The sequence below is a fragment of the Euwallacea fornicatus genome, chromosome 26, assembly GCF_040115645.1.
Source record: "Euwallacea fornicatus isolate EFF26 chromosome 26, ASM4011564v1, whole genome shotgun sequence".
Taxonomy (NCBI): Eukaryota; Metazoa; Arthropoda; class Insecta; order Coleoptera; family Curculionidae; genus Euwallacea; species Euwallacea fornicatus.
The window spans coordinates 1,433,545-1,458,364 of record NC_089566.1 but is presented as its reverse complement, the minus strand read 5'-3'; the positions used below and the strand labels follow the sequence as shown (position 1 = coordinate 1,458,364).

General features: G+C 34.7%; 1 protein-coding gene and 1 pseudogene across 8 annotated transcripts in view; both read left to right on the top strand.

Moving 5' to 3' along the window:
* Positions 1 to 24,820, top strand: part of Hipk (Homeodomain interacting protein kinase) — an 81,148-nt gene that overhangs the window by 12,243 nt on the left and 44,085 nt on the right. For all 8 annotated transcript variants that reach the window (XM_066296850.1, XM_066296849.1, XM_066296845.1 and 5 more), the window contains exons 4-5: positions 21,360 to 21,553; positions 23,529 to 23,759. In XM_066296850.1, the coding sequence (XP_066152947.1) occupies positions 21,360 to 21,553; positions 23,529 to 23,759 (425 nt within the window). The remainder of the gene's footprint in view (positions 1 to 21,359; positions 21,554 to 23,528; positions 23,760 to 24,820) is intronic.
* Positions 7,050 to 8,296, top strand: LOC136347140 (histone-lysine N-methyltransferase SETMAR-like; annotated as a pseudogene).

Sequence of the window (24,820 nt, the reverse complement as noted above, 5' to 3'; positions counted from 1 at the left end):
CAAAGTGGATCGCTATACTTTGTATGAAAAATCAGAAATGGTTTTTATTTACGGAGAAGCTGAAAAAAATTTTAATCGGGCAGTAGAACTTTATGCTGAAAGAGTTCTCTGTTGGACGAGTTTCAAGAGCGTTATTAAAAATTTAAAAAAAAACGAAAACGTTGGAAACAGAAAAATTTAATTGCTCTCGAAGTGCAACACATGAAGGCAATCAAATAGCAGTTTTTACTGCTGTTCCCTTCGATCGCCATGTAAGCTGTCGTCAAATTGCTGCTGACTCAGGAATATTAAAGTCAAGTGTCCAAAGAATTTTGAAAGTGAATAAATACCGTCATTGCCACATTTCTTTACATCAGAATTACATCAGGAACTCCATGGAACTAATTTGGAAAACCGAGTCAATTTTTATAATCGGGCCAGGCAGCAATTAAATCAAAATGCAAATTTCTTCTCCAACGTTTTGTTTTTGAACCGAGCCACATTCACAAACCATGGTGCAATGAATCGCCATAATCTGCATTTTTGAAGTGCTGTAAACCCACATTGGCTTAGAGAAGTTGAACATCAAATATCATGGTTAGTAAATGCATGGTGCGGTGTTATTGGGGAATGTTTAATCGGACCTTTCTTCATCAAAGGAAACTTGAATAGAGAAACGTACCGCAAATTCGTGCGTAATAATCTTTCGGAATTGTTAAAAAAACGTTCCACTCGCGATTAGACGAGTGATGTGGTTATCAGCATGACTGCTGTCCAGCCCATTTTTATAGAATGTCTCGTGAGCTTCTGGATTAAATGTATCTGGATTGATGGATGGACGGGACGGTCCAGTGAATTGGTCTCTTGGGTCGCCCGATCTGTCTGCACCAGATTTTCTCCTCTGAGTTTTTTAAAGGACAAAGTTTATGCAGAAGTACCAAAACTGCAGACAGCATGAAAAGGAGAGTTGAAAATGCGTGTCGATTGATAAACGGGGAGATGTTGCGCAGAGTAAACATATTTTTTCAAATAAGAGTTGAGACGTGTTTGAAGTAGGAAGTACATTCTTTTGAACATTTGGTTCCATAAGTTTCTTAAATCAGGATTTTAAATTTATTTATCAAATTTAAAAAAAACATGTTTTTTTTCATAGAAATATATTTTTCTATTAGATGGAAGGATTGTTATAAGTTTTAAATAGAATGTGTACTGCAAAACTTTCCTAGAAGGAAAATGCAATAATTTCGACTCTCTAAAAAATTTGGCAAAAATCAAGGACAACTCTGCAGAAAAATGTCTAATAAAAAAGTTGTCCAAATAAAAAATATTAATTTTTTGACGATCTACAAGGATAAAAAATTACGGGTTTGCCGTTCAAAAAAAAAGTTTCTCTTGAAATGATCTTAAAATGACGTTTTGGCTAAAAGGCGCTATCTTCATGACATATCCCTTTCTTTTCCGGACAACTTTTATTTGAAACTTTTTTTCATACAACATATCATTTTTGAGTAATTTTCAATCACAGCTGTAAATGGAACGTCCTGTATAATAGGGTCCTTTTTTAATGGTGGATGAGGTCTTTGGTACGTTGTGGGGACCATTGGGGACATAATAAAAATTACTCAAGACATTCTTTTTGGGCTCATTTTTAAAATTTGAAAATCAGAATTTTTCTGTCATTACTCTGTAAATATGCATTTAGCAACGATGTTTTGAAATGTGCATCGACAATAAAAACGGTATTGCGGATGAGTGGTGTTATTCTCTATACGTTCAATTGACATTTTATTTTTTAAATAAAATTTCATTAGATAATGTCCTCCAGTAGCGACTATACAGATATGCCATTGGTTTTGGAAGAATGTCTTAATAATGCCCAAGTAGCTTAGAAGCTTAAAAGATACCTGAGCAGAAGTCTACCGGGCGAAAAACGTATTTCGGAGATTGAAACAAAGGTCGAGAAAAACGAGACCAGACCTTGGTCGTCTTCGTCATGCTTTAACTCCTAATATAGAAGATTAAATTAGCGTGCTTGGCAATGATTCGAAAAGAAGCACTGGAAGCATTTCGCAGCAACTTGGGGTATCATAGGCTTCAACCCATACATTTATTGTTTGAGAAGGGAGCCATCCTTTCCATTATACAAAAGTTTCTGCGTTGTTACTGAGAGACTTCCTTTGATGAGTAAATTATGGCGAATGGTTGCTCCAAAAAATTACCATAGACGACCATTTCACTACGCATGTTTTGTGGACTGATGAAACGAACGTTTTTTAAGAGAGACGGTTACTTCAATCAGCACAATCAACATTCATATTGCACTGATAATCAGCATCTAGACATTGCTTACATTTATCAATACTGTTTCTGCGTTAATGAGTGAGCAGGAATCATTCGGTAGGGTCGGTATTGCTACCAAACCGCTCAAATGGATGATATATTTTAGATTTCATCAGAAATGATGTCCAGGGACATCTTAACGAAATACCTCTCGCCGCAATACCTAATATGTGGATGTAACTAGATTGTGCACCAGCTCATTTTACTGAGTCTACAACTTTTTTTTTATGTACGATTACTGGAACTGTACATAAACGCAACGGTCCAGTCCGTTAGCCCCCGAGGTTTCCGAACATCACATCTCTCGACTTTATTTGGGTGGCCATATAAAACCTTTAGTCTATCGGACACATGTTCATGATGAGCTGGACCTCCATAACAGGATAAATAATACTGCATTAACCATTACGTCGCAAATATTACAACGTGTGCAGGAAAGCATTTTTCGTGTAACGCAAGTGTGTCTAGGTGTTCAAGGGCAAAACTTTGAGCATCTAATGTAGTGAAACCTCGGTATGCGATCTTAACTAGCTCCTGATATTTGGACTTGTACCGTAGAGAACGTATAACAGACCAACCTTTCTCATAAGGAATAATGTAGAAATTATTAAATCCGTTTTTGTGTAAAAAAAGCTCCATTTGATATGGTGTATTAACGGAGTTCTAAAATAATTTAAACACTGTTTGAGAACACTAATAAATATTATAAAATTTTAGTTCAAAATCATGATAAGGAGAAATTTTAGAGTTAGGCACCATGGCATCGCGAAGATCTAGTCTGGTCCATTACACTGAAAGAGCGGTACATGCATCAACCAACGGCCCCCTCCACCAGTGATTACATAGTGTCCAACCAAATGAACTCCATATAAATTCATGTAGTGCAGATATCATAGTTACACCTGTTAATGGATAACGTGTATAATTGTATTAAGTCGTATCAGGAGCAAAATTTGTTTCGTCCAAACACGACGTATTCTCTAAATTGGACATATTTAAAGACAGACGTGTACCAAGGTACCACTGTATTTTGATTCTTCACTCTCGTTATTATTATCGTGGCATCCATGTACGCCTATGTATAATTTAAATTGATTTAAACTTTTTCGCCAATAAAATAATTTCTTTTTTGCATGTTTATGCCCATATTTCTATCCATTAATTTACTATAATGGGAGTATCAAAATATCTGTCCACTCAAACAATAAACTTTTCAATTGATGTAACAAACGGTGCTTTAATCTAGGTATCAGTATCATACCAACTATTCTGAATATGTACATATGTTGCCAAATTTCCGATTCCGTTTTTAACGAATAACAGAAAAGAGAAAACAGATAGAATTTTTTATTATTTTTCGAAGATCCTCAATAGTCCCCTGCAATGTACCATGTAGTCGCACTTTGAATTTGAACTCAGACGTTGTCTTCTAAAAAAACAGGTGCAAAACTAAAGTTATTAGAAAATTTTGTCAAACGTTCTTCTAGTAATTGAGCTGTTTAAACGACATTATTTTTACATTAATTTATTTTATGTTTTTTCGAATTACCTTATTCTTCAAAGTTAGTTTTTGTTCTCACTAAAATTCCTGGGGTGTGTTTTGTTTATATATATTTGTTCTAGTTTTTAACAGCATGTTTTTTTGGTTTGGTTAAACTTACGTTCGTGAAGAGGTTTAATATAACTTTGAAATGGCCATCTGTAGATTCCGCTGAGACCTGTAGGTTCGTTACATGACGCTCAAATTTCTACAAATGTTCTGTCGGTTTCAAAGTTCCTACGTTATTTTCACAGTTATTTTTATTATATGTATTAACGTTGGGTCGATAATTATTTCTATTTCATGCGTGGTTTTAAAGGTCACTTGTGATTCACAGGGAAACGTTGTTGTGAAGTGGGAGGATTAGATGATCGACTAATCCGAGGTTTGCATTGATTCCAATCAATAATATAAAAAAATTTACATATATTGCCGTATCAGTGATAAATTCGAATAGAACTATTGTGACACTTAAATTGGTTGCAGCAGATGAAGAACATTGCGGCACGCAATTCTTTCGGAAATATTACAACCTCGTTTGCTACTAATTTCATAAGGCTAGTACCACATTAAGTAAGCTATTAAAAGTACCTCATTATGATTTGACATAATGTTTTCTTAGTTACTTCCTTAGATAATAGTACACATAAAGTTGGCTCAGGAAATTACTTTTGTTGCTGGTAAATTCAGTGATTCTTCTATGAGATGTTTTATTTTTGCCAAGAGAGTAAAGAGGTCGGCGGTTAATTTTAAAGTAAGTTTGCGCGTAAGGCACCGATTCGATTTTAATATACCGGGTGGCAACGAAAAGTGTCACTTTCTTACTATTCCACGTAAAAAACTTGAAATATGCGTCGCTGATAGAAGATTACATTGATCATTTTTCTGGATCGATTGAATGTTATGTCACCTATATTTGACCGGAAATATGTATAACTATTGATTCGTAAATAGAACAGCCGGCATTTTTCTTATATTTTGAGGTGCAGCAAATCATTTTACCTACGACAGTACCATTTTGAAATTTTTTAATCGTTTTTTTTTTAATTTGATGTAAAAATTATGATTTTGAACGGTTGTACTTATTTTTTACCAAAAGTTGGAACTCTTGATGTCAAAATGGGTATAAATGTTAAGGTTTCTGATTAGTCAATAAGACACCGTACTTGCACTAGGAAATTCTTATTTGACAAAAAATATATTTTCGAGAATTTGACCCGAAGTATCTGCTGAAAATCAAAAACTATTCAGATTCTCGTGTTTTCTCCATGGGTAGAGTCCGAAACAAAAGCGATTTATCAAATTAATTGCTTCGCAAATCTGTATTATTTAAATTAAATAAAAGATAGATAAAAATTAACAAATTAAATTAACCTTGAAAAATAAATGAATAACAAAACTTGGCTTTTTGATAGGGCAATAATTGAAGTTTCCGGGATAAAGAGAACAAGGAGTCGAAGTCATAACGTATTAAATATTTGTTAAATGCTCTAGAAGCAGCAGTCTGTAAGTTTAAATTTTCGAAGGTAATTGACAACGAATTTACATTGCCGTCATAGGACCTGTGTCAATTGTTTGAGACGATTGTATTCAATACTCTCATTTTCGATACTACACCAAAATAAAAGTATAAAATGGAAAAAAATTATGCGATATAGAGCATATATTACCAAATTTCTTGAGAATATCAGAAATTTTATATTTATGAAAATTTTTGATCTTTAAAAGCGATAATTAAAGAACATCAAAATTACTAGTAAATGTCAAATAGTACATACTTCAAACATTACCTTAATTGTTACTCCAAAATGAACCGGCCCAGCTAAATCCCAAAAGGCAACAACCAGAACTTGCCGTTTTCAATTTAAACCAAATCCCGATCTGTTATTCCTCTCTCCTCATTCTGAGCACGGCATCATCCAACGATGTCTTTTTTTTCTTACTTCGTTCCCGTTGACTTGCCAAAACTTACTTATAAACTCCAAAAAGCCACAATCAGACACTTTCTTTTTAATTTAAACCACAAATCCATCTTACTTCGATCTTCTACTTTAATTGTCCGATGCTACACCTGGGATCATCCAACGGCATCTCTCTGCACTCAGAATCTTGCTGTAAGATCTTAATCGTTACAACGCACTTTCTCATGTTGAACTGCGATTTAACGTGATGGTTTAACGTGGAAAAGCACGGATGGAGCTCTTGTTTTAATGAGTTTTGAGGGAGAATCGCTTCAATAACACGAGGATCACAGTTTCCGCTTTCACCACAAAATAAGAGAAAAAAGTTTTGAGCGATACCCGCTATGGCTCTTTAAGTGATAGTTACACGACATCCACTTTCACTCACTAAGTATCAGCTACACTCGTGATATGTCTCACGAGTCTTTGACACAAAAGGACACCCGATTATCCCGATGAGTTTATCCCGGATTAGAATCATCTACTGTGTCACTACGCTAATGCTCGACTGCATCATCTAAGAAATTATATCCCTTTGAAATATATAAAAGACATTACAGCCTGCTATTTGCAAAGGTAGAGCTCACAGGTCGTATGATGAGGAACAATCGATATGCGATGTATTTAAATTTTAATATATTAACTTATTGGAGACATCGAAACTTAATTTCACTAGTAAAGTCTATGGAACACTGCCATGGAAAGTAGTTTTAATTTTCATTATATATCTGACCACAACTCGGGGAAAAATAAAATAGAAAGTGGATATTTTAGACTTTTGAGATAACTGAAAAGCCGAAAATAATTTTGTGGGTTGGTTTGCACCGTGGAACCACTCCCTTGAATACGCAAATTTCCCTCCATTTAATCAAGTTTGTGCCTGTGACCGATAGGTAAACATATTGGACATCCTCATGTTTCATACATTCTATATGTGGATATGTAGGTTTAAAATGGATATTTAGATGAGATCTCGGAAACAATGGTACAAATGAGTATTGGTTGCCAGACTTAGAGTTAAAAAAATAGAGTGATTCAACTAGACTTGTTTCATATAAAAATTGCTTATTTTCATTTCAGAGTGTCAAAACAACATTTTTAAATTCTACAAATTGGGTATAAATTTCAGTTTTTGATTTGCGGTCTTGGTTGCTTCTAGGGCGGTCCTTGGATACGTTAAATGCATTTATAATATCTGTCTCAAGCTAGCTAATAGTCAACGCCACTGGCGTGTTTCCAAGGTATAAAAGTCCTCTTAACTTTTCTATCTGAACCGATAACTTCAATATTTTTATGAATGTCGTTACTTTGAATCCTTCTATTAGGTTGGAAGGAAAATAATTTCCTTTTTGTATTTTCGATTTTTACAGCGTGATATTGGAATAAATTCTTTGATAAATACGGCAATGCTATATATCATTTAAAAACGTTGACTTTTTTCTACATTTTAATAATAAACAGTGTGTATGCGGTGCCCCTTTACAGTTTAGTTAGAGAACTTTAGCCAAGATGGAAAAGAAGCAAATTCGGACGATTTTCTTATACGAGTTTGAACTGGGTACTAAAGCAACGGAAACGGCTCGAAAAATTGATGATGGTTTTGGTCTTGATACTATTGATGAACGGCTGGCACAACTTTGGTTTAAGAAGTTTCGTAGTGGAAATGAAAACCTCGAAGATCAAAACGGTCGTGGACGTCTATCGGTAATTGACAATGACCAGTTGAAGGCCCTAGTCGAAACAAACCCCCGTACAACTGTTAGAGAGCTTGCGGAAGAATTAGGCATAACTCATCCAATAGTTCTAGACCATCTGCAACAGCTTGGAAGAACAAAAAAGCTCGACAAATGGGTCCCGCACGAACTGAACGAAAAGCAAAGAAATCGTCGTTTTGAAGTCTCGTCGGCACCCATTTTGCGCAACAGAAATGACCCGTTTCTGGATCGTATTGTGACTAAAAATGGATCCTCTACGACAACCATCGACGTTCAGCTCAATGATTGGACTGCGATCAAGCTGCATAGCACTTTCCGAAACCACATTTGCACCAAAGGAAGGTCATGGTAAGTGTGTGGTGGTCAGCTACAGGTCTGATCCATCACAGCTTCCTAAATCAAGGCGAAGCCATCACAGCAGAGAGATATTGTCGGCAAAGTGAGGACATGCATCAAAAACTATGGCGTATCTCCCCGGCATTGGTCAACAGAAAAGGCCCAATCGTTCTTCATGACGATGCTCGGCCACGTGTCGCGCAATCGACACTACAGAAATTGAATGACCTTTGCTATGAGACTTTGCCTTATCCGCCCTACTCTCCAGACCTTTCACCTCCTTATTACCATTTTTTCAAGCACCTCGACCACTTCCTACGCGACAAATGTTTTAAAAACCAAAAGGATGCCAAAAACGCCTCCAACGACTTCATCGCCTCTCGGAGTTCGAAATTTATGCTTCCGCTACGAATAAACTTGTTTAACGTTGGCAAAAGTGTATTATAAGTGGAGTGGCATTTGTTTAAAGTTAAGGGTTATTTTTCTACCAACCTAATATATTAAAAAGATATTTCCAGAAAAAACTCGTGTATCTAACCATTTCCAAGATATTTTCAACCATTCATTTCGCCACACAACTGCGTGCATTACGCGATAGGCCATTAAAACAACAAAATGTTACACGCCATATTTGATTTTTTTTTTGATATTTACAAAATCGACAAGTAATTATAAATATATTAAGGAATATCTTGCTTTAATAGCGTGATAAGTAAATTCTGCTATGCTATGACAAGTGCCTGGTCACAGCGAATTCACTAACATGGAGATGAGAAATATATGTAGTTTGTTTTTATACGCATACAAATTTCAGAAATCATTGCTTTACAGAAAGGTACTTTTAATTTTACCACGGAAATGAACAATCAGATCATTAGATTTTCAAACGACTTCGCGAGAAACCGGGCAAAACTGGTTGATTTTGTTCAAAATCGGATAATGAAAGGCCAAAAATTCTCACCGTGGACCGAGGAAAGAAAATCTTCGTCCGAATACTAGAGAAATGAGAGACCAACATCAGACGTATTTTTGAAGCAATTAGGGTCATCAAATCATAAATTTATAGACTTCTATGTAAAGAAAAGTTGTTTCTATATCGTTTGATGCCGATTCAAACTTTGCTGCTAGCGGATTTTTAACCCAGAATTAATTTCTGCAATGTGTTACGAACGTTGCTGGATTCTTTTCTAATATGTTATAAACTTGATTGTTTCAATGACTAATAAGCTACAATTGAAAAATTATTCAAAATTATTCAATTCAAATATTATCGATTATTCAAAAAAATGATTTATTTTCGTTCAGTCGAGTAGAAACTCGACTGAACAAAAATTTATTGTTTTATCATTTCACTGGGCGTGTGGGGAGAATCAACGAAATAATATTAACTGGAGATTGAAAATGCCCAGATTCACTTACTTGAAAATATCTTCAAAATCGCGGTACGAGTTCCTTTTTGATGTAAAATATACAGGGTGTTTCCTAACTACGTGTAAAAAATAAAATTCAAACACTCAAATTGAGTCATTTTGGAAATAAAATCTCTTTTTCTTGTCACATTTCAACACCCTGTATCTTGGAAACAAGGCATTTGCGGACATATGTTTATTAGACATTTTTGACTCAAAATCAGTCGAGGATTACGCCTTTAAATTTTTTACACGTAGTTAGGTACCCTGTATATTAGGTCTACCGGTAAGTTCTGTCCATTTATGAAGATGAAGAAGAAAATTATGCGGCTTTTGATCCATCTAACAATATTTACTGTACGATATAGTTTCCATTGTTGTTTATGACTTCTTGCCAGCGCCATGGCAATTTGTAAATCCCACTTTTGAAGAACGCCTTGTCTTCGGAGACGAAAAACTCAAGAAGTGCTGTTTTGACACCTTCTTCATTTTTGAACTATTTTCCCGCCAAAAAATTTTACAAGGAACAAGTGAAAATCAGAGGGTGCAAGATCTGGGAAGTATGGTGGATGTGAGAGAATTTCCCAGCTAGCTCTACGATTTTCTGGCGAATCGCCAGAGCTGCATGTGGTCTGGTAATGTCGCGATGCAATATGATTTGCTTCCCGTTGAACATCCCCATCATCAATCTTTTCTTGGAGTGCTTTCTTTAACTCATCCATTTGCCAACAATATTTCTCCGAATTGACTCTCTCCTTGGGTTTCAAAAGCTCGTAATGGATTGGTCTTTGGATGTCCCACCATATACACACCATTCTTTTTTTACGGCTCAATCCAGATTTAGGAATGGAGGGGGTAAGTGGTTCGGGATGACAGTATGTTCTTTTTCTTACAACGTTTTCATGCGTAATCCACTTTTCATCACCGGTTATCATACTGTCCAAGAAAGGTTCACTTTTGTCCCAGGCAAGCAGAGTGTGCATGTAACGATGCGGCCCTGCAACTTTTTTCCACTTAACTCATGAGGCACCCATCTGGAATATTTATAGACCAATCCTGACTTCCGAATGTGGTCTGAAATGGTTTGTTGAGCTGAGTTACGTTTCTCCGCGATCTCCGATGTTGTGAGAAAAGGATCTTGGCGTATCATGGTCTTTGCAATATCGTCATCAATCAGAGATGGCCGCCCAGAACGTGCCTTATCACTAAGATCTAAATCACCTGTTTCAAAATTTTCGAACCGTCTCTTGCGTTTTCTTTATGAAGCAGCATCTCCTCCTCCAAAAACTTCCACTAGATTTCGACATGCTTCGGTAGCATTTCTACCCTGTTGAAATTCAGAAAGCACACAGTGCCTCACATGAACTTTATTAGTAGTCATGTTTTCACGATCGCGTCTAGCTTAAAAATGACATGAGATATCTTTACAGTAGTTAATTTCGAAGGAAACGTGTATGTACATGCAGTTATGAAGAAACACGGCCGTTTATGGCTCAAAAGAGGATGCGCATACATGTTTAAACTTGAAACAAAATTATCGGACAGAACTTTCTGATAAACCTAACAGTGGGACATTTCAAAATTTATAAAAATATTGAAGTTTGAAGTCTGCAAATCAAACACTGAGAGATTTATTCCTAATTTACAGAAATAAAGAAGTCACTTCGACACACTATAGAGTGAAAATACACTTTTTATTAAAAGATCCTCGAATTTGCTCGATGTGGAAAGAGCGGATCTACCTGGTACATGGTGGCTCTAAATTAATGCGTTTACGATTAAATATTATGCATGTCTAAGGTGCGTCTTTAATAGAACAGACAAACGATTTATCATGTTTCTATACTTACACCGTCATACTTCACCAATAAATACTGTTTTGTATTGAATATTGAAAACAATATAATTGTTCAAACAATTGTGCATATTCGTTTGCGCGTTTATACCGCTTCAAAGTGGTAAATCCTATCGACTATCTCTGGGCCAAAGTAAAAATGATGGTCGAATTGCAATTTCCTTCTTGAGCTGTGTCAGTGGCTCGATTTCAGGTTAATGGCGCAGATACAAATTAAGTTTCATGGCGGTATGGCAAAACAAGTATGCCATCCTATATTCTTATATAATAATTTGCGTTTTTCTTTTATTCTGTTCGGTAATAAGATCTCACACACAAGCAAACGTAATATTGCATAATATTTTCAGTTAAAACTAACTGAAAACAACGACGAATGAAAGGGCAAACATTGAACAGAAATGATCGTAATGTAGTTACAAAAACAATAATAAATCTGTTTCATAAAAAAATTTATGAAACTTGAAATCTTATTCTTTTTATTCTTCTTCTCATTCTTTTTAAAGACTCAAGTTGCTCTGTTCTTGTTCTATCTGTTGACTTCATTTTAACTGCAGAAGAAGCAGCTCAGATACCATAGTACCACCAACTAGAATGTAAAATTAGTCAAAACTAATTTCAGGCCTTATAAATAAAATTTAAAAATATGCATATAATGTCTGTCAAATAAATGCAACAATTTTTTACGTAAAAATAATATTAAAATCCTTTAAGGCAAATATAAAGCTTGAGTTATCATTGACTTCTGCCCGAGTATGAGCGGAAATTGAGGGCTCTTTAAATGATGGGATTTACAGTAAATTAAATAAAGACCCGATAGTGACGTTAGAGAGATACATTTAAAACACCCTTAAAACAGAAAGAGTTTCTTAGATGTAGAAACATATAAGTGAACACTTATGAGAGTAAAACACGTCATTTCCTGGTATTAAGATTCAATACAAGGTAACGTTCCCTTAAGATTTAATGATAGGAAGCAGATTCTGGTATTTAGAATGCTATTTTTAGAAGATTAAAAAAATAGCATTACATAAATTTAGATGCAAATCACACGTTGGTAATTGTGATGATTCTGGTTTATTTGATTGATAAACGTACTTTAAATGGTTTTTTACTCGACTAAACAAACATTTTTGTGCGTTCATACTTCAGCTGAGCAGTTCACTTCGCCAGTGAATCAAAGGAGAAATATTTGCAAAAGATTGAAAATCTGCGGAATCGTTTAATAGAAAATATTTGAAAAACTGTTGGAGATGGGAGTTTTTTAAGTAAAGTAAAAGTTTATTAAAGTAAAATAGTTGAGAGTGTCAAAATTTGTAAAAATATTGGAGTTATCGGCGTTAATTAAAAAGTTAGGTCTATTTTTGTAGTGTCGAAGGGCAAGAGGCGTCATCCATTAGCCACCGTGAAACAAATATTTTAAATGAATTTATAGTTCCGAAAAATAAATCCGAAAATTCCCTTAGGAGCAACTTCAAGTCTGTGAGATTCATTTTCTATTATCTATACAGGGTGTCCCACAAGTGTTTCATTATATTTCAGTGGGTAATAGTCATTGAAAAATAATATGACTCCCTATATAAACCATATTCCAATAATGCTTCATTAAGAAGATACAGGGTGTTAAACTTTACTTAAAAAATCTAACTTTTATTGATATATTCAAAACCGTTTGAGATATGTAAGTGAAATTTGGCATGTTTTGAGAGTTAATGTAGACGCATTTATTTATGCAAAAGGGCTATTTTTCGTTTCACCAGTGACGTGCGTACGGACACCTTTCAGCACATTTTTAAAGAAAAACATGGTGCGCCACTGCTTTTTATCAAAATAAAAATTATTTTTAAAAGTTTAATTTCATTTAGAAGAAAAATGCTCACTTGACTCTTTTTCGTCCGACGCATCGTTTGCTAGTAAAAAATTGAATACCGTCTATATGCACGATATTCTCTAAATGGTTTTAATAATATTAAGTTTGTTTTAAATATTATTTATTTGCTATAACATTATAGAAATTGTTCAAATTGGTGGCCATTTTGTTCAATACATAATTGAGCTCGCCTGTTCATTGATACTCTGATACGTTGAAATATTCCAGGTGTGTTTTAAGTTTAACACCCTGTATCTTCTTAATGAAGCATTATTGGAATATGGTTTATATAGGGAGTCATATTATTTTTCAATGTACTATTACCCACTGAAATATAATGAAACACTTGTGGGACACCCTGTATATTACTAGACAATTAAAAAAGTTACTTTAACGCTCTATTTAATGAAAACAAGCAACGTTGGTATAACGGAGTTTAGCTAAATCGCTTTATTTTTGTTCCCTCTAGCATCCATTGCTCATACGTATCATTGTTATTGGGTCCTATTATTGTATCTGGTGTTTCTATCACACCGTATAAATATGCAGTGTGCAACATTTGATCTGGAATAACGAAATATTTTGCACACTACGCATCTTGTAAAGAAATGTTTAGTATCAAACTTCGATCGCTCCGAGGGGAAAATGCATCGGTGTTAAAGTCGATTTCCCTCCACCCCCCGTGTGGACGCGGTGGGGGTTAACTTTTAAATTTCAAACGGCAACCCTTATTTTTTCACAGATTGTAATAATACAGCTAAAAATAAGATAAATCTGACCGAAACATTTTTTTCAGTGCATGTTAGAAAACACTGACGAAATTTAATTCATATCTTAAGTGGCAACCTTCACTTAAAAAAAAAATTTCTATGATAATAAAATGCGATAAACAATAACGTAAACAAATAAAACGTCTACTTTTAAACGTTCTGTTGTTAATACTGCTTTGCGACGCGGTATTTGACCGTAGAAGAGGAAGTTGAAGTGTTTTTGGTGTGCGAAGAAGCTGATGGGCATTTAGATAATGCAGTTAATATGCGCTCAGAGTTTTCCTGAAAGACCACGATCTCGAAGTTCTTTCCATCGTGTGATTAAAAAATGTATTAATAAAGGGACTGTAAATCAGGAGAAAAGAAGTCGCCCAGCTATTGTGTGTGAAGAAAACAATCAAATTACGTTCCTAGGTACTGTGGCTTTTAATCTTCAAGTGAGCACAAGAGAAATATCAGCATTATCAGGAATTTCTCATGCGACTGCGTGGAGAATGCTAAGGATGCACCAGTTCTATTCTTATCATATCTCTTTACACCAAAGTCTCTATGAGGAAGATTTTGAAAATTGTTTGGACTTTTGTGATGCGCATCTGAACAGATTGAATGAAATCACAATTTTTCCCGTATTCTCCGACGAATCATCGTTTACAAATCATGGTACGTCAATATAACATATAACGTGCATCATTAGACTGTCTAAAAATCCGCATTGGCTTCGACAAGTTGAGCACCAGCGTTGTTGGATTGCCAACGTATGGTGTGAGATTCTTGGCAGTAAACTAATCGATCTCCACATGATTGAAGGCAACTTGAATGGTGACATGTTCCGGAATATTTTCGAAAATGAACTGCCCATATTACTTAAGGGTTTAAACTTGCGTGGAAACATATGGACATGACGGTTGTCCGATCCACTATTCGGCGGTAGCACGGGAAGTTCTTAATCGTAATTTTAACGGTCGATGGATCGGCACATCTGGTCCGGCAAATTGACGTGCTAAATCTCCAGATATTACTTCACGGGATTTATTTTTGTGGGGATATCTCAAAGATCAGTTTTGTAAAGAATTACCAACGACACAAAGTGTATGATTCTGTGAGTTAGAAACGCTTGTGGCAATATTTCAAAAAACACTTCGTACGTGTGAAGATTCGGTTAAACCAAGGTTAAACAAGCGCATTGAAGTTCGGAGACACCAATTTGGACATTTACTTTAAATAAAAGATATAAAAAAATTCACGTTTTTATCAATTCCAAAGCAAATACCATGAAACCTTTCGGTAAATTACAAGTGATAAAGAAAATGAATTTCGTTAATTACAGTGTTTTTTTAGCATGAATCGGAAAAAATGTTTCTGACAAATTTTTCTCATTTTTGGCTGTATTATCCAAATCTACAAAAAAAAACGGAGGTTCCGTTTGAAATTCAAAAGTTAACCCCCACCCGCCCACGCGGGGGGTGGAGGGGAATGAACTTCATCATAAATTCGTTTCCCCCGCAAAGTGATTAAAGATTGGTACGTTAACATTTGTCTATGGGCTGCCTAACATTCGAGATATTTTGATATTCCAGGTTACATGTTACACCCTTTGTACGAATGACCTGTTACAATGAACGATAATTGACTTTAATCTGAATTCTGGAACTTATTGTTGCCGTTTTCTAAAGAGAAATTTATAAAAAAATCTCTAGAAATAACTATGGCGGAAATAAAGAATAAATATTTTCGTTGTGATATTTGCATTTTACCTGTTGGAAAAGTCTTTGCAACATATGTATATTTACCTTAAAAAAAGTGTCTCAACGATATTTTACACATCTTCTGACAAACAGTAGTTCTTATTCATAATAGTTAAGAAAGATAAAATTCACAATCGATTTTTCGCGGATATCTCTGGGAGTATTTAGAATTTTGTTAGTCATAAGGCCCACTGCGCACGAGCAACTTAAGTTGCTGGTGACCATCTAAATACTAAGGAAATTAAAAAGGTGTTTGTAATATTTCGCGTTCGCCTATTGGCAAGCGTATAGTTGCCTGTACCGGTACATTCGTTATGGACTTTGTTGATGCCTTTCTGCTCTTATCGCACGAAAAAAGACACCAAAACGAAAACGATTTTGGGTTCTTCCAATTTTAAACTGAAGATTTTTCAAGGAAAAATTTCATCAGTTTTCTGAGATATTGAGAGAGTAACCGATGAAAGTTTTGTTATACAGGGTCACATGTTTTTTTTAAGAATAAGGATACTGAAATGTGGCCTTGCCGGGTAGGTGACTAATAATGAAGATTTACATAGCTATAGCATAAGGGTATATTACAATGCAGCTAGAAAGAATCACCTGTGCCCGGCGTTGGGTTTGAACGAGTGTGTTTTATATTTCTCGGCAACTGTAGACGACTATTTACTCACCGGCGAAGTAAAATATGTTTCAATTTTTTTGTTGCTTCAACTAAAAAATCACCAGTGCGTGGAATTCTATTTAAACCCTCACGTTTTACTGCGGCAACAAAATAGTTGCTAGCGAAAAGTTGCTTGTGCGCGGCGGGCGTAAAGAACATTCTAAAAAATCATTAAGTTGCGCAACTTTGCGCGAATTTAATCGGCTTTGTACACTCAATCAAACTTGTATGGAATCATCCAATATTTTGCAAAGAAATGATTTTTGGTGGAAATTATGTGCTAGAAATTTAAAGATTAGGTCCAAAAAATATTAATATTGCAGGAATTCAGAGAAAAAAAAAACAGTTATGTATGTAATAACGAAAACAAACTAAAAGCTCTCATTTTGTAAAAGCAAGATTTATAAGAAATTCAAATTATAAATGAAATTATAGACTTTTGGGGTGTTTTAGTAATCTGTATTTCCACCCCTAACATCAATGCAAGAACGAATGCGACGGGTCATGCTTCTTGAAAGGTTATCAATTTTTTCTTGGGGAAGATTTCTCCGTTCTTCAAGAACTACTTGTATTATTAGTTGATCTGTATTTCCCAGATTGTGTTGACGAGCCCTAACTTTCCTTTCAATCATGTCCAATAAATGTTCTACGGGATTCAGGTCTGGAGAATAAGCAGGCCATGTTAAAATTCCGATACCCTCCGTTTCCAAGGTATTTTTCGCGACTCTACTGGTATGCGGTGGGGCATTGTCGTGCATAAATAAAAAAAATCTCTCCAGCAGCACCTCTCCAAATTGTTATTATTGCTTGGAGCACAAAATCTGCGTACCTCTGTCCAGTTAAGGTGGGTCGAATGGGAATTAAGGGAGTTTTTCCTCCTATCATTATTCCACCCCAAAACATTACTGTTCCCCCTTTATATTTTGGGACAGATCGGACAGTTTGGAGCCTGGTTTGCCTTCCACGGCCCCTTAAAACATTGAATGGCCTATCATTAGATCTAAGACCAATCCTGGTATCGTCCGAAAACAGGACGTTTGGCCATTTGTTCATTGTCCAATTTTGGTGCTGAAAACACCAATTTAATCTATCGCGTTTATGTTGTCTCGTCAATTCAGGGACCTTTAATGGCCTTCGACTAAATATTTCTCTAGATCGAAGTCATTTTCTAATTGTTTCCACGGATGCGCGTATCTCTGTCGCTTGTAGAAATTGTCTTTAAACCTCTGGAATTGTTACCGTTGAGTTTCTTCTAGCTGTTTGCATTAAAAATCGGCCTTGTCGATCTGTAGTAACGTTTTGGCGAGTTTTTTTGGCCTGTTTTGCAACTTTCCTAATTCTAAATATCTTGAATAAGTTTTTGAATCCACCCCTTGCGAAACACCAACTGTCCGGGCAACAGTTCTTTGAGGCACACCCAGCCCCACTAACGCAATTGTTCTTCCTCCCTACATCAGATAATTCAACAAAAGGCAGTTTAAAACAAAAAATTCAAATGAGAAAACCTGAGACGTGACTTCTAAATTAATAAAGTCTATACTACCGAGGTACTAACCTTAATATGTTATTGAACTAAACGTTGTTTATCAATAAATACAACATTTTTCCATTTGAATGCAAAAACAAATGATTATAAACACCTTTCTGTAAAATACTGGGTGATTTCATATAAGTTTGATTGAGTGTATATCTTCGGATACCTGAGATGCTCATGTTTAGTTAAAAAAAAAAACGTTCACCCTGTATAACTAATAAAACTTCGAAATTTTACATTTATGTGAAAGTGGGCGCGACCATTTCATGTTAGTTATTTTCAATATGGCGGCACGTCTGGTTATACCGGATATTCTTTGCTTTTGAATTCTCCTCGAAATCATGTGAATATGCGATTATATATTTACTGAATTTCGAAAGCTTTTCAAAATGGTGTTGAAGTTGAAATACGGCACTTTTTTAACTTTTAACAATTTCGCTGTAACTTAAGCTTTTGGATGTTAAAGTCCAGAAAGTTTCATATTTTAAGCAGAATAAGAATAGGGACTCATTTATTTAGGTGCAAATACTTTCATCTGTAACTGTTTTTTCTAACACACACTTTTCGAGATAACTTTTACGGTGTATGAACCAAACCTGGTCCACCCGTAATGTTTTAACGTCAGTTTTGTACAGTCTTAGAAAACTACCAAGGCTGCACATAACGTGAGACTATACTATTCAAACTTTTGTTGAGTCTTTGTTTAGGTTAGTTCAGGTTAAATCTTATCTGTCGTGTTGTTTGTCAAATCACATTCAGTTATTGTTATAGTTAGTCAATACAGTTTATGCAAAACATCATACTTTCTGTCTATATGTGTTATGTTGGTTGATAAATCTAACATGCGACACTAATGACAAAATTTTAAGTATAGACCAAACTTTACGTGTCTCAATTTACAGCTTTTATTTTTCATTGAAATAATGGAAAAACATTGAACGTTTTGTATAATTTCATCACATCGCGTGATATCCTGTAAAATCTCCTTGAAGCCATCTTTTAAAGCCTAGGGATGTATTAGGGAGGCAATGTTCCCGAGATAATAAACGAGAGTTTCAATTTAGTTGCATCAGTTTTAGCTATATTTAGATAATAAATTTTGACGATACCTTTCAATATAGCAATTTATTTACGAATTTTGATGTTTTGCGAAGCCTCTAGTTCTTACTTGTTGTTCGTGATGCATATTATATGTTTTATACAGTCGTAGCAGCCGAATTATATTTAAAAAAAAGCTGTTTAAACAATATCTTTGGTATTTAGGTAATTTTTCACCTGAAATTTAGTTGAGATCTTCAAGTTCATTTTATTACTGTTTATACTCTCAAACGTTCATGGTTAACCCTAAATTTTACTTACCGACCGTTTTAAAACCCCAAAAAGGTGCGTTATGCATGTTCTAGGATGGTAAGTGAATTCTGTTACGGCGGAGACAATAAACAGTCCAAAAATAACATGTCAAGTAAAGAAAATACATGTTACCTTTCGCCTAGACTTCAAGATTTCAGCTTTGCTATTTGACAACATTTGCCAACTTGAATAATCGTTGATGGAACCACATTTCAAAGATATTTTTTAAATATTTCTCTCGCGATGCATGTTTGAAGCTTTTCGGAGGTTTAATTAGGTTAGTGAGAGTAAGCCCTACGAAAAAATAATTTCACGTGCTAGTTGGGAGATATGGTTTAATATTTTTTTATTTTTGCTCTAAGATTTATTACCCACAAAACTTTTTAACTTCAATGTCAATTCTTTTGATTCCAATATACTGGGTGTTCGGAAAGGTCATGTAATAAATTCCAGGGGTTCTAGAAAAAAGGCTAAACTAATGCTAGTACTTTGACCAAAAAATTCTTAGCGGCCTTCTTTACGAACTTATTCGCTCTCAAAGTAAAATGTTTAAAACGTAATTTCTCTGCACTTTCAAATATCATGATAACAATGAAAATTGAACGGTTTAAATAAATCTTAATCATGCTTATTTTCATACAGTGTGACCCATTTGGTTTGGGGTCAGTCTGTAAAAAGTTTATTGATTGTGCGATTTAGCCCGGATTTTTTTAAAATTTATTATAGAGCTCGATAAACAGCACATTTTCAGCAAAAATGGCCTGATTGACATACAATTCAAGGCCGACTATGACAGTTTCTAGGAGCGAAATTTTAATAAATCATATTAGAGAGTTTTTTAGAAAAAATCTGCGCGCGCCACTGGATTGGCCACCTCTCAAAACGGGCCTGTACAACATTTTATCGAAAAAGTTTTAGTAATAACGATTTTGTAGAAGAATTAAAAATGCACACTGGGTACTTACTTACACCTTATACTTTCTCCGGGTATATTAAGGTCCAAACTGGCCATTCTAATACTATTTCGGGGATTGTCGTTAAAATATAGCAAAATTTGGTTGTTATTTAGGAAAAGTCCACGACAGCCATTTTGCCTCGTTACTTCGCCTTACTGATCTGTCTGGATGTCTGATGTTGAATTCTGCATTCTGCCGCAGCTTCTGCTGCCGAACGCACATTGTCACCAACAACACGAACAATTTCTGTATTTTCTCTTACATTTAAATTTTTCACAATTATCACGATTAATAATCTAATTTGTATCGAGCATAAATACGTTCTGATATCGATGTTGATGTTTGTTGCGTTTGTTTGACAGTTAAACACTTCACTTGTTCTCCATAGCCGACTATGAATTTTTCAAAATAAATAACTACTGAGGGTGCAGTTTTAATTCTTCTACAAAATCGTTATTACTTAAACTTTTCCGATAAAATTTTGTACAGGCCCGTTTTGAGAGGTTGCTAATCCAGTGACGTGCACAATTTTTTTCCAAAAAAATCGCTAATATGATTTATTAAACTTTTGCTCCTAGAAATTGTTATAGTAGGCCTTGAATTTTATATCAACCAGGCCATTGTTGCTAAAAATGTACAATTTATCGCACACTATAATTTTTAAAAAATCCGGGCTAAATCGCACCATCAATAAACTTTTTACAGACTGACCCTAAAACAAATGGGTCACACTGTATGTAAATAGATACTTCATATCTTATAGAAGGGAAGTCAAAATTTCTCATTTAAAGTCATTCGATTTTTTACTGGGATGAGGAAATCAGTTTATCGATATAGTATAGTAGCATATATCAGTATAGTTGTATATTTTCATAACTTGATGTTTTTATAATTTTCCGTAAAAAAGGCATAATTTGCTTTAATTGATACCTTGTGCAGTTTTTGAAAAAATCGAATTTTGCCATATTATATGTCAATTTATACCATACATGCCAACAATTTGAAATGAAATAAAATATCAGTTTGTTATAAAAATTTTATGTTTACATATGAAAAAAACGAGTTATTCAAACCACTCAACTTTAATTGTTACCACGATAATTGTTTGAAAATTTAAGCATAGATACTTTTTTTTAATTGCCGCTTTAATTTTTTTACTTTGAGAGAATTGATAACGAAGGCAGCTAGAATGTTTTTAAAATATGAAGCGAGTATACATGATCTTTCCTGACACTGCATATAATTTTGCAATTTAAAACATTAATTTTTAAATGCAACAGATAGAAATATCATTGGAAAATGAAAATAAAGTGGGATGTTTTGAGTCTATTTCATTAACAGGTTCCGGAAGCGGCGCGGATGGTGACTATCAGCTAGTCCAACATGAAGTGCTCTATTCCATGACAAACCAGTATGAGGTGCTTGAGTTTCTTGGCAGAGGCACCTTTGGCCAAGTGGTGAAATGTTGGAAGAAGGGCACCAATGAAATCGTGGCCATCAAAATATTGAAAAATCATCCTTCATATGCCCGACAGGTGAGTGGATAATCAGTTCAATCAACAAGAACTAACGGCAACAATTTCTTTTATTCTTATTTTAACCTGTGCAGCAATGATATTCCTGTGTTCGATTTTAAAGACTCACAACATATAAGCATTTAGCCATTAATTTGTGAATTTATTAAACTTTCTTACGTGTGATTTATAAAATCGAAAGATGTTTTCCAAAGTAAATTTTTTGGCAGGAAGGCGAGCCTGTGATCGGGAAGTTGCCATATATGACAGCTGTTGGTCTGACACTCAGAAAGACGAGACCATCTTGAATTTCTTAAAATGGCACCATACTAATATTTTTCTGCCATTGAATAGACCATGTTCATTGTTTTGCCATTAGATTAAACACTTTAAAATGTGTAAAGTTATGTTGTTTTTTGGATGGCGAATAAGACAGGTTTTCGAATTTCTGCGCTGCTAATAGAGGACGCCACTAACGGCAGATTTAACGGAATTTGCAGATAACTGTTTACCCTATATGTCATGAAAGGATCAACAACAATATAACAAATGAATTAATATGAAATCAGATTCAAAATCTGAAAGACCAATAATTTTTCCATTATGTATTCTTGTTTCATTTCGATACCTCGATCCATTTTTGAAAAAAAAAACTTATTTAACGAACATTATGTTTAAGTTAATATAATTGTAAATTAAACAAGAGATATTAAAAACAAAATAAACTAAACTACCATTAACCAATCGGGATTAGACGCGTTTGAGGTACAAAACATCTTTTAAAATTGTTAGGATTCATTCAAACAAAACGTCTGTAGCATCATCGAAATCTCTAATTATCAATTGACGATTTTGGAGTACCAAATCTTTCGTTTCTCTGACGTTGCCTTCATTGGTAGATGTTGATGGTCGTCCGGGGAGCTGTTCATCTTGAACTTCTTCTCGGTTTTCTTTGAAGTCTTTGTTGTAAACATTTTTTTTCTGATATAGCCGTAGCGCTAAAAGCTCTTTGTAACATTCTCATTATTATTTGAGTTTGATAGGTGGATTTTCTACATTTAATGACGTCTAAGTTCTATGTAAGGAACCGTTGGTATAACAACCTAATAATTATAAATTTTTCAAAAACTGTTCTCAAGGGTCTATCTAAATAAAAGTATTTGTTGAAAAATATCGATACCTTGCCATTTGAAGGTATTCAAGATGACTTTATATCTTACATTTTAGAGTTGTTAGCAAATCTGATTAGCGATTCGGCTTCCCTAGAGAATTTTGGTTGAAGAAATGTCTTTGTATTTTTCGAGGAACAAATAGAAAAGTTCTCTTGGGGCGATGCATCATCACAAAGCGGTATGCGTGACTTCAGGCAGACACGCAATAAATTGGGCATTACGGGAGATTGGTGGATTTTATAAGTTTAAATTGCCTTTCTATTACCTAATTATTCTTCAAATTGTTTAACGTTTGTGCTAAAAATTGAAGAGAGTACTTAAAAAGTAACGTTATAAATAAAATAGTATTAACGGTGGCGCCATACCGCGCGTACCTTTAAGACTCGGATGGTTGTATTTAGATTTGTTGGAAACCTGAAGGATACGCAGAAGTTGTTGTATACTAGTATACTACTTCAGATTCTTTACTCTCTTCTGCACATGATTGAGAAATTTTGATAAACGTACAAAAAAAGTAGGTATTACAATGGTATGCCTTACAAGCCATTGTGGCTATTATTTATTGAAACAAAGAGTTGAAATATATTATGTTATTAATATATTTTCTTTGTCCTAAATATTTCTTTTACTTTAAATATTTTTAACGCGTAAGAAAAGTGTTTTTCTCGTTCTCAAATCTGTGTCAATGACGCGACACGCCTGCAGAGATGGTGTGGTGCCTGAGAACCATAAGTTTCCCCGTCTCCCTCACTCGATATATTGACATTAATTATATGTGACATTTTTTTGTATCGAAATAAACTCCAACTTCGTTTTCCATTTAGGGCCAAATTGAAGTGAGCATTCTATCCCGGCTGAGTCAAGAAAATGCGGACGAGTTCAATTTCGTACGCGCATACGAGTGTTTCCAACACAAAACGCATACCTGCCTTGTATTTGAAATGTTGGAACAAAATTTGTACGATTTCCTTAAACAGAACAAGTTTAGCCCTTTGCCCCTCAAGTACATTCGGCCAATTTTACAACAGGTTTTGACTGCGTTGCTGAAACTTAAGGTAAGTTGTTTTAGATCAATTTAAATCGCATTTTTTTTGCATTAAGCGCAGAAACTGCGCCCTTACACATATTCAAGAAGTTTTTTTTTTTAAACTAGCTATGGTCCTACCGGGTCTAATGAACCTATTATTTTAATAGATTACAACTGGTAACATATATAACTGACAATGACGGAATATTGACCGATTGGTGTATTATACATGTCTTTAAACAGGTGATTAAGGATTTGGGAAGTAGTTTTTTTAAATTTCGTTAAAATTGTTAGTAAATTAACATGAACTCAAATATAACGCGTGTAGTACTTATGGAATGACGTTTAATATTGCACTCAGAGATTTATTGATTTTACTTGCAAGCTCGCTTACCTATACTGATTAGTCTCATAAAAGCTCACCTTACGTATTTAAATATTACATGATTATTATTTATGGGATAATATATGTAAGAAGCCTCCTTGCATACAGCGTTTTATATCTTATTTCATGTTAATTCGCTAATAACTTAACTCAGAATTTAGATACCTTTGAAATGTCAATAACTTTTTACAAGAAATTTATTTTCTACTTCCGTCAATTTTCCGTCTTCGTCTCTGATAGAACGTTCGTGATGGATTAGCGGCTATGTTAACGTAACAAGTTTTCTAGAATTATACTAGTGGTTTGAAAATTATCATTTCATTTGGTTCTTAGTTCATCAATAACCGAGTGGCGCCTTCGTCCGTTTTTTTTCGCCCTGTATATTGTGATCTCGCGGCTCAAAGGACCTTGTAGATGTACCAGTCCTAACCTCAGTTATTCTTAAGAATGGTATCATCATATCACTAAACTTGATATGATTAGAACATTTTACAATTGTCTTACAAAGATGCATTTACATTTTTTCGCTTCAGTTCTTTACATGCGGCGACCGCCCGCCAGTCATACAAATATTCGCCTACTTTATTGTACAGGGACTATAAAGAATCCTTTTATGGTCGGCAGATAGGTTCATAAAGAGCCTATAATAATTATTGTCTTTACAAAAGTGTGCGGCAAAAATCATTTTCATCATTTGTCACGAG